This window comes from Contarinia nasturtii, unplaced genomic scaffold (genome assembly GCF_009176525.2).
Source record: "Contarinia nasturtii isolate CC-2019 unplaced genomic scaffold, AAFC_CNas_1.1 Cnas_scaffold_1240, whole genome shotgun sequence".
Classification (NCBI taxonomy): domain Eukaryota; kingdom Metazoa; phylum Arthropoda; class Insecta; order Diptera; family Cecidomyiidae; genus Contarinia; species Contarinia nasturtii.
In genome coordinates this window covers 5,489,596-5,500,714 of record NW_022198581.1, presented here as the reverse complement: position 1 = coordinate 5,500,714, position 11,119 = coordinate 5,489,596, and the positions used below count along the sequence as shown (strand labels likewise).

At 33.0% G+C, this 11,119-nt stretch overlaps 3 protein-coding genes across 5 annotated transcripts; 2 read left to right on the top strand and 1 right to left on the bottom strand.

Moving 5' to 3' along the window:
- Nucleotides 1–2,118: 2,118 nt before the first annotated feature.
- Nucleotides 2,119–5,701, bottom strand: LOC116345311 (NHL repeat-containing protein 2). Of its 2 annotated transcripts, XM_031774564.1 has the most exons (6): nt 5,380–5,701; nt 4,709–5,247; nt 4,450–4,636; nt 4,001–4,362; nt 3,000–3,905; nt 2,119–2,930 (listed from the first exon to the last, which is right to left on the bottom strand). In XM_031774564.1, the coding sequence occupies exons 3-6, from the start codon at nt 4,619–4,621 to the stop codon at nt 2,133–2,135; spliced, it is 2,238 nt and encodes a 745-aa protein (XP_031630424.1). In that variant the 5' UTR covers nt 4,622–4,636; nt 4,709–5,247; nt 5,380–5,701; the 3' UTR covers nt 2,119–2,132. The 2 variants fall into 2 exon arrangements, with proteins under 2 accessions (XP_031630424.1, XP_031630427.1); XM_031774567.1 differs by lacking the exons at nt 4,709–5,247; nt 5,380–5,701 and having other exon boundaries at nt 4,450–4,708.
- A 351-nt stretch (nt 5,702–6,052) lies between these two features.
- Nucleotides 6,053–7,342, top strand: LOC116345283. Its single transcript, XM_031774517.1, has 2 exons — nt 6,053–6,202; nt 6,272–7,342. Exon 2 carries the CDS (start codon nt 6,307–6,309, stop codon nt 7,315–7,317), a length of 1,011 nt encoding a protein of 336 aa, XP_031630377.1. The 5' UTR covers nt 6,053–6,202; nt 6,272–6,306; the 3' UTR covers nt 7,318–7,342.
- Nucleotides 7,343–7,747: 405 nt separating this feature from the next.
- Nucleotides 7,748–10,801, top strand: LOC116345047 (E3 ubiquitin-protein ligase RMND5A). Of its 2 annotated transcripts, XM_031774084.1 has the most exons (7): nt 7,748–7,900; nt 8,006–8,254; nt 8,780–9,246; nt 9,345–9,533; nt 9,602–9,775; nt 9,843–9,997; nt 10,448–10,801. In XM_031774084.1, exons 2-7 carry the CDS (start codon nt 8,119–8,121, stop codon nt 10,509–10,511), a joined length of 1,185 nt encoding a protein of 394 aa, XP_031629944.1. In that variant the 5' UTR covers nt 7,748–7,900; nt 8,006–8,118; the 3' UTR covers nt 10,512–10,801. The 2 variants fall into 2 exon arrangements, with proteins under 2 accessions (XP_031629944.1, XP_031629943.1); XM_031774083.1 differs by having other exon boundaries at nt 7,748–8,254.
- Nucleotides 10,802–11,119: the final 318 nt, after the last annotated feature.

Genomic DNA, 11,119 nt, shown 5'->3' with positions numbered 1-11,119 from the left:
TTTTTTCATATGGAAAAATCGAATCGAAATGTTGGCTCGTTGGATTAGTAATAATAATATTTTCGATATATGCTTGGAATGAATGTCGGAACAGTTCCCGAAGATACTTTTTCCCAAACTGCTAATGTTTTGCCCATTCGCTTGGAGTTTTAATGCATTTATTATCACCATCCAAGTACGCCCATTTGAACGGTGTTTCTTGTTTTTTTTTTCTTCTCTTCTTGCGTAAGAGCTGATAATTTTAATTTCGATTTCATATATTCTTTGGAATATTACGAATGATTCAAATTTTCGTTGAGAATATCAGATTTAGCCTGTTTTTTTTTTTTTTTTTTAAATAAACCTAAGTTCTTATGAACCTTTGATCTCAAAACTGTCTGCAATTATTGAATTCGGTGAAAAAAGATCGATTTAAAAATCGAATTTTCGGAAACTGCTCATCAAAATACAAGTAACAAGTGTTATATCAATACAATGCTGTCGACTTGTATCATAATTCTTGTATTCGATTTCCTTTTGTTTCGTTTAATCTTATTGGCAATAATTTGACCAAGTGGATGGCTCTAAGAAGAGACACATTGCGAATGGTTTACATTAATGCCATCTGTTGGCTTGGAGAGATGGGAGAGATTGTGACATTTTTGACGTAATGTATTTTACGTATTCATGTTTTTGGCAAGTCATTTGTCAATTTGGAACGTCCTGTTTCAATATCAATCAAATCACCAACCTATTTGTTAGGTTACATAAAATATTTAAAAACAAACATAAAACAATACACAGCTTTTGGTAAAAAACAAAATAAAGAGATAAAATAAACTTAAAGAATAAATTACTGATAAAAAATATATCAGTCTAATATTTATTTCTCACCATTTTTATAACGCTATTTACAGCGACTTCAAAATGCGAAAAATGACGAAATGTCATAAATCTAAATTGACAAATGACTTGTCAAAAACATGAATACGTAAAATACATTACGTAAATTTGGTTGAAGACGTCGGAGAAAAATAATATTTCATCATTGTCATCATAAAAAAAATAATATAGTTTTGTTCAAAAATTCAAATAAAATCAAATTTAAAAAAATTATTATTATTATAAAGGGAAAATATATTACTTAAAATAAAAATAAGTAATAAATATGTGCATTTGTGTTACGTTACATAGAGCAAATTTGTTTGTAGAAATGTAAACACATGCTAGAGATGTAAATTTAGTTGAGGGATGTCAGGTATGATGGCGCTGATTAGCGAGACTCGCATAAAAAAGTCTCCAATCTCATATATGTGTCATCCACGTGAATTTGACTAACCTGCTTGATGATGATAATTCAAAAAAAAGGTGGCCATTGATGATACTCACAAATGAATGTCCAAAGCGTTGCCCAACAAAAAGAGGAAAACAACATTTGTAGTAATGGCTATTCTCTAATAGATCAATTAAGGTGTCTGTTATGCATTGATTTTGCGTACTTTACCTTTTGCCTTTTTCGTATTCATAAAATAGCCGACAGACAGACTACAAATGATGAATGACTAGTTTTACCATATAAATTTTCGAACGAAAACACTTGGACAATGTTAAATTTAATTTTTTGAAAAATAGGTCAAACATTTTAGATTAGAATATTACAGTTTGGTCGAAATTGATTAATTGTCAATTATGGGCACAATAGATACATTTGTGTAAATAGGAATCTCTCCCCAATAATAATAATAATTGTTATTATTTTAACTATTTACATATTTGTTTGCGATCGACTGAATTCAGATGAAATAAGAAACCTGTTTATTCTTTTTATGTCAAAAAAGTTTATTAATAAAAAAAAAATTGTGTCAGTACAATAACTTGATATGTATGTATATATACAAAACAATAATATACTCTAACGTAACAAAAATGCGTGTGTTTGTTTTTGTATTTACTACAATATCTCATTAAATTATTGTTTTTCGATATCATTTAAATATTCGAATAATGCAAAATTTCTATGCACATAACACTCAATCGTATCTTATGAGTTTTGTGTTAGTAATCGATGAGTAGAAACAAAATAAAACAAAACCATTATTATTTAGTGCAATAAAAAAAAAATCAAAATAAAGAAATTGATATATTTCATAAATTTATGCCAATTCAATGTTTTGCTCATCGATGGTAACTTTTGTCTTTTTATTAATTTCCGTGGTTCCATCCACACTGTACTCGATCGGTACGGAAATCTTAAAATTTTTCGGAAAACAAATGCCTTTCTGGTCGGCACATAAGCTCATTTTAAATATTATTATTACGGATTCATTTCCAACAGCGTTTCCTTCGACTGATTTTGGTGCAATTAAATTAACGGTAGCCACCCCAATATTATTGTTTTTCTCATCGGAGTCATTTGATTTCAGTTGAACAGTGCCGGAAGTGGTCGATTTTGATTCCCATCGAACATTCAATGTGTCTAGGTGCCATTTTTGTGGAGCGTCAGTAAATTTCACACCCGATTTTGTCGTTAGTAAAAATTCCAATGAAATGCTCGCACCAGACGTATGAACGAGTATTTTGGATGTCGTTAGAGTAGATAATTGATTGGCCGCATTAACTTTGTCAATAAATAAATTCAATGGCTCTAATGTTGAGGTATTCAAATTTACAACGTCTATGGAGTGATTATTTGTATTGCAAATGTAAAGACGGCTACCGCATGGTGACAAACACAAACCGGCTGGCTCCTTAAATTGTACAACATTGCCTTTGGCATCTTTAAATTTACACGTCGATACCTTGTTTGTTGTCAAATCAATCGATTTTATTTTATGATTATATGTATCTGTAACATAGACAACATGCTCCTTTCCATCATATGCAACGCCGAGCGGATGTTGGAACTTTGCATTCATTCCAGTTGCATCGACGTCACCAAAGGCAAACAAATTCTATACACAAACAAATAAATCGAATCAAAAATATTAGTTATGATTTCATTTACCAAGAATAATACGTACCAAAGGATTTCGATCGCCACCGGCTACAGCCAGCACTTTTCCATCAGCCAATGATAGTTTACGAATGGAAGAGCTTTCACTGTCGGCAATGAATAGTTCCTTTGTTTTTGGCGCCAGCGCCAGGCCAGACGGTTGTGCGAATGCTGAATTCTGTGGATATGAGTTATTTCGATTTTCTTCGTGTCCATTTCCCGCAATAGCTGCAACAGAACCTTCTGAAAACTTTTTAAATTTCCACCAAATCGTTTCATCTTTGAATATAGCCCAAATTTGATGTGTTCCAGCCATGGCAATTAAAATGATATCACGCTCTGGTATCGCTTCGCCATCGGCATGAAATGACATATCCATGTCACGTGTACGATAGGTAACAACATCCCAAGGCGATGAAATCTCTTGTGATGTACCAATCAAACCTCCAGCTTGGTCAACACCTTGTTTACCGTGACCGGCAATTGTATCCACCGTTTTTGTTGTTAAATTAATTTCACGGATGGCATGATTTTCCGTATCCGCCACATAAATGATGTCATTACCATAAAATGAAACGCCTTGCGGTGAATTGAAACGTGCTTCCTTGAAGTTGCCGTCAGCAAAACCCGGCTCTTTTCCACCAATCATTTCGGCAATTTGGCCATTTGCTTGAAAAACCAAGATTCGATTATTACCCGAATCCGAAACAGCATACAATTCAGATCCAATCAATTTTCTACTTGACGATTCATCATCACATTTTGCATTCCTTAAATGTCGCGTCGCTATTTTACCAGGAAATTTGAGCATTGATGCTTTTAACAATTCCGAAGCTGGATTAAGTGCAATTCTGTGTTTTTTTATTGAGCCTTTTGTTTCGTAAAATTTAAGCGCCGATTTAATATATTTATCAAGTCGTTGACCATGTCCTTCCTATGGAAGATTCAAAAATGAAATGAAAATTAATCAACATATTATGTGATTAGTAATCACTGATTACCCCCTCGATTAAAACATCGCAAACTTACCCCCATTAAAACAAATATCGGATTTCCACGTGGACCCAGCACCAATAATGTTGGCCAACATTTTATATTCAAATTCATCCAAAGCGATGACACCGAATCATTTACAACCGGATGAGTGATATTATAACGCTGAATGGCCGATAAAATATTGGCCGAATCTTTTTCATTATCAAATTTGGCGCTATGCACACCAATCACAACCAATCCATCTTCGATCGTATAACGTTCTTCGAGTTTCTTCAAATCAGGTAAAATGTGCATACAATTTATGCAGCAATACGTAAAAAAATCCAATACAACGATTTTTCCCTTTAGATCACGTTTCAGTACAAGCGGTTCGGTTACATTGAACCAATCAAGACCTTTATTGAATTTATTTTGAAAGTAAATTTTTTTAAATCAGTAAATTAATTTAAATCTTGAAGATTTATATATGTTTTGTAACAAACCTTCAGCTATTTCGTCGATCGGATCAAATTCTCTATCGATTTTCTTAAGATACGCCTCGAATATTTTCTCTTGCTCATCAACATGCTTTGATTCTCTCAGTTGTAAATTGAGTTGATTGCAATTGTAGGCCAAAAGATCAAGCATATCATATTCCGACTCATTAAGATCCATGACGATTATTCAAAACTATTTTTATTCAAACGTCAAATTGTAATTTCAAGGTTTCTGCAAACAATTTTGTCCAAATAATTGATTTACCTGCTTTAATACAACAATACAAGACGAAACAAAATTAATTCAATTTAATGGGACCAGAAATGCAGAAAAAACTACACTTTTCTTTCAATTGCACCATTCAAAAGAAAAAACAAAATAAAAAATATTGAAAACAAACACCAATTGCTATGTATGTTTCACTTAAATTTCATATATTTTATACGTTTTGACAGTTTACATGTTAAAGTATATTTGTGAACGCGTTCACATTCTCTTAACATTTGTTTAACAGATATATTGCTATGCATATGACTGTACGTGGTTACACTCTCTGAGTGAACGCTTTGCTTTTATATGGAATTTGGATTTGGGTTTTTATTGTTTTTGTACACAATATTTGTGTATGACCATCGATGTCTCGGTAAAAGTTCATTTATTGTTGTTGTTATTTGAAAATGTACGATACATCGATTGGGTAATGATGATTAACGGTGCCGCTTTCGTGAAAGACTTCGTTTTTCCATAATCTCAATTAACCGGCCACCGCATGGACATTCATGATGATCATATAGATAAATCAACTGTGCAACAAAAAATAGTCGACAAACAAAGAAAACAAGAAAAAAAAACCATTTGAAATAATTCAAAAGTGTTGAAAAAATAGCTCACACTTTGGAGCTAATTAATCGAGATGGTCGTAAAATATTGCTTACCGACGGATGGAGTTTACACATTGTATGCACACGGCCAAAAAATCGGCGATGACAATCAAGGCACATCAGATTTGTTTGTGGACGTTCACAAATGCACTTGGTTTCAACCGAAATCTTCGAAATCGATGGATTTTCTGGAGAATTCATGTTCGCTGAACTAATCGCTTGGTTGTGATTCGGAGAGCAATCAACTAATTCTGATTTTTAGTATTTCACTTGACAACGCTACGGTAGCCTGATGATTGTTGTACGAACGATTGCAAAGAAATGATTTTTTTGCGTTTCTAAATTACCGTTATGCACCATACATACGATACAGGCAAATGCACGAAAGGGATGGCATCTTCTCTTTTTCTCCTTTCAAATAAGAGAAGACACACAGACACACCGCAACAACATTTACATCTAAAACTGCTTATTCGGCGAATCTGTGACACAATAGTGTCACAGTATTTGGGAAAAAAGAAACGAATCAACAAAAATTGCGAAGTTGTGTCTATAAGATCAAAACTTAGCAAACTATTGATTTTGAGCGCAATTTTTGAATCATTGATGATTCATGAAATGTCATAATGATGTTGACATTTAGCATTCTCTGTCGTAACATATCATTCATTGTTTATATTATGAAATTTTGTCAAAAATTCTTGACACTCATTTTGGTAATATAGAATTAATCGCACACACGATATAAATATTTATAATAAAATCAGTGAAATTTCTTTGTCAAAAGATAGTGTGTGCCTAACGAAATCGAATGACAATTTCAAAATAAAATCAAATTGTTGACATGAAGATATTGTAATATTACGTTTTAATGAATGTAAGGATTCAAATAAATCATTTCATTAATTTTACAAGTATAACATAATTTTTTTTTGTCTACTTTTAGAATTGACGATTACATTTAAGACAAAAGATAACAACATGACGAATCATCGTCACTTGAGCACAAGCTCAACGAATATTCAAACATTTGCTGAGCAAATGCTGGTCGATCGAATATTCATGGGTGATTATCAAGAGAAGCGGTACGTTTCCAAATTGAATGCGTACAGAGATGTTATTATTTTGAACAAGAACGAGCAAATGTTGGCCGATGATATGCGTAAAGTAAAACATAAAATTCTCGAAAAAAATTTAAATACATGGTATGGATTCAATGAACCCAATGATGCCGATGCCATTGCCGCCGACGTATTTTGTATTTGGACAAGACTAGATGATCCCAACAAACCATCACAGGAAGCGACTTCAGTTGTATTTGGTGAATATTTGTTTCAAATAGAAGGTCTTCGTTTTGATGTGAGCACAGTCGAGATTTGTGTAAAAGTTCTTAGACCGATTGTTTCGACATCGTCAATGTCGGGAGTCTCAACAATTTCATCATTTGCACAACAAGCTATTGAATTCGATACACAGCGAATTCAACAATATGTCCAAGATAATATCACCGACGTTGATTGGATTATGCTATTTAATCAGTGGAAAACGTCAATCAATCAAAGAGCATATCGATTCGCATCGACCGAAATCACTTGGACCAATTTCATTCAATGCATTCATTTGATCGGCTGGTTTTGTATAGCCGTTGCAAAACTATCCGTAAAATTTGTAATTTATATTGGTGAATTTTCACTTCGTTTAATTTCCGAACTGACCAAATTGATGAAAGCGATGAGCCCAATTGCAATGGCTGTCATAAGCCTTTTAAGTAAAATGATTGGTGGTCTTTATATTCTGATCGCCATGATTTGGAAAGATTTATTTTATGGTGATAGTCCGCAAAATCGCAAAAATGGCCCAGCCAACCGAAATAATTTTAGATTTACCGGTCGTCCGGCGATTACATACCGAGATGATCCACGTCCATTTTTACAAAACTCTTATGGTCGACGATCAACAACAACTTCGTCTAGATTTAATTCGAATACATGAATACAAACAAAATATTTCCACAAAATTGAATTTAAAAAATGTCGTTCCTTTATTATTTTATCATATAGTTCTATTTCTATAAAATATGTAAATTATTTTGATTATTTTTCTTCTTTTTTTTCTGAAATAGTATTATTTTTTTTTTGCATATTAACATAGATTGTGCATTTAAATCAAAATATATTTTATTTTATTTTATCTAATAAAATTGTGAAATTATTAGAACAATTCAATAAAAATCAGTTTTACATGATAAATGTAGTAAAGTGTTCTGATTGAGATTGTGTTGAATTTATTTTGCTTCTAAAAAAGGTGCCAAATGCATGTACATGTGGAGACCTCTACAATAAACAAATTCAAATAAATGAGAGATTCCAATGTGAGTATGTATTGTTTTGCAAGTTGTTGAAAACGATTGACGTATATCATACATTGATAGCACATATTCAACACAATTACGAAGTATTCACAAAGTAATACAAACAATAAACCTTGATGAAGCGAAATTCAGAATAGAGTTAGACACAAACAACAAAGTTTTTGACGAAACACATCTATGTGCATGTGTACAAGTGTGTTAAAGGTGCATTTTTGTAATCTAGAAAATAGAGCATTTAATCGGAAAAGATTTTGATTTTGGGTGATTCGTGTTTTATTTTTTCTTCTCTTCATCTGTGACAATTGGCAGTCAGTTGGCCATTTCGATCGGACGAATCGAAACCGTGTAACGGAATTAAAAGAAAGAATTAATAAAGAAACGAAGAGAAGACGAGATTTTTCATTCGCATAAACAATTGCACAATGGATGCTTGCGAAGCTGTTGAAAAGGAATTGCAGCGTGTCATATCCAAGTTCAATGGAGTGCATGAAAATGCTAAACGAATGCTTGGAGATGTTGCGAAAAATTTCGATGACTTTAAATCATCAATTGCTGAAGGTAAGTTACAAACAGATCGATTTGTGCGGGTTATTAGCCTCATTTATAATGCGTAGTTTTTGTTATTGCTACAAATGTGTTTTCATATGGCATTCGCGTATAAAATCACACACATACGTTGCGCTGCTTTTTTTTTCGTCGCATTTCACGGTATTGGTAAATGCATTATACATGAATTTCAGTCGTCGTACATTTTTGAGCACGTCGGACTTTTGTTTGGTACTGCGCGTAGAGTGTATTTTGACCAAATGCTCCAATTGAAAATAGCTATACATTGATAAAATGTGCTAAAAATGAAAATAACAAAACTTCACTACACACAAACATTATATTGCGCGCGTATATTTTTCTTCCTTTATTTTCGCTATGAAAGGCCAATAAAACACTCAAACACTCAAATAAACTGAACACACTCAATAAATTCCATGTTTGATATGATATTTTTTGTTTTGATTTTAATTACGATGCGATCAAGTGTTCTTTAATTGTTGACTAATTAATCATACGTTTATGTACACTTTTCAGTTCCTGCCGAAGAGAAATTGACCACCGAACAAATAAATATTTTGCGCGAAACGTTAACAAAAACAAAAGAGAAATTGCAGCGTTTGACGACCGATCACCGTGATTTACATGGTGCGGTTAGTAAAATCGGGAAAACCATTGAGCGCAATTTTGTATCTGATTTTTCTACAATAACACGCAATGATGTGCTCGTCGAAGAGCAAAATATTCAATTGCTGAATAAAGTAATAGCTCAGCATTTACAACGAAATAATTTGGACGATGTAGCCGCAACACTTATCAATGAATCGAAACTGCCAGCCGAAGAAATTGTGTCGGATCCATTTTCAAATTTACATCGCATTTGGGAGGCGATATATCGTGGAGATTTAACCGAAGCATTGGAATGGGCCAGCGAACATTCGGCCAAATTAGAAGCGCGCAATAGCTCATTGGAATTCAAACTTCATCGAATTGCTTTTTTGCAAGTAAATACAATTTATGTTTTGTAAATGATATTTAGAATTGTGATTGAATGAACAATTGAAGGCATATTGAATTTAAATTTTACTTTTGATTTACACAGAAACTAGACGCAGAAAATGGCGGTGGTTCGCCAATCGAAGCCATTGCATATGCTCGCAAACACTTTTCTAAATTTGTCGATAAATTTGAAAAAGAAATTCAATTACTAATGGGCACTTTGATGTATATTCCCGTCGGATTGGAAAATTCACCTTATCGTGGTCTTTGCGGTCCAAATCTAATGGTTGAGGTAGGCCTCTAAGTTTTTTTTTTTTTGTTATGCAAAATTCGATTTAATCAACTCCATTTCCATTCCAGGCGGCTGATACATTTTTAAAAGACGCCTGTAGCATTTTGGGAATAACCAAAGACTCACCATTAACAGTGGTCACAAACACCGGTTGCACTGCACTGCCAGCTCTATTAAATTTAAAACAAGTTATGTTGTCGCGTCAAGTGCTTGGCATGTGGAACGGACGAGACGAACTTCCAGTGAGTATTCGTAAAATGTAATCCAACTTAAGTTTGTATGTATTAAAATAAATTTTACCATTTTCAGATTGAAATCGATTTGGATTCTGAACATCGTTATCATTCGATATTCGCATGTCCAATTTTACGTCAACAAAGTACAGAGGAGAATCCACCCATGAAATTGGTTTGCGGTCATGTAATATCTCGTGATGCTCTAGACAAATTGTGCAGTGGCCCAACGTAAGTGTTGCTCTTATTTGAAAAATAAAATTTGCACTATATCTTCGGTTTCTTTTGCTATTTTATGGCTTACATAACCAGACATTCTAATGAGATATTTTCAGCTAGATGAATCAGTTCAGCCAGATATCGTCAGGAGCTGAAATGGAGTGAAAACAATAAAAGTGATTGTTATAGTGGTTGTAACAATTTGAATGTTATTATAACCATAACAATCACTTCTATTATTTACACTAAATTTCAGCTCCTGACGATATCTGGCTGAGCTGATTCATCTGGCTGAAAATATCTCATTATAATGCCTGTGCATAATCAATATATAGCAAAAAAAACGTACAGTAGCAATAGCAACAAGTTTGTTTTGCTGGACATGCAAATATTGCTACTGTATTTACTTGAATAAAATACCAATCGATAAATCAATTCCAAATTTTCTTTACTTTTTTTCAGATTGAAATGTCCTTATTGCCCAGTTGACCAAAGTCCAAATGACGCAAAATTGATATACTTCTAGAAGACATAGAGAAATAGTCTTTAAATTCATTTAAATTTGGAAGCCACGACGAAAATTGTTCTAACGAATTTGACTTAATCGTGAAATTGGATTTTTAACAGCTTCTTAAAACGAAATTTATTATTATATCATTGTTTATGTACGATACATAAAGTCTTTTTTTATGTTTAAACATTATTAAAACAGAATACATGAGTTCGCACCCAAAATAATGTATTCTGTGCAAAGGGAAATTTATTAAGCAAAAAAATCAACATATTAAAATCAAATAAATATAAGATGATTTAAAATTTTGCGGTTATTCTTTGATTCTCAATTTGAAAAATTCTAAAGAAAATGTCCATCACTGGCGCCGCCATAGGTCGATTTGCGAATTTTACTGATTTTGAAATCGAAGTAAAAGGCGTCTCAATGCAAGTTCATAAGTTCATGTTGGCAGGGTAAACAAATAGCTCGTAGCAAACATTTTTCGACCATGTTTGAATATGGTTAAATGAAAGAAAATCTGAGGTCGTCAGGGACATGCTTATGTACATTGGCTGCACCTTTGCTAGAAATTGCTCAAAAGGTACTTGTCATTAACGTTTTCCTTCCATTTTCTTTTTAAA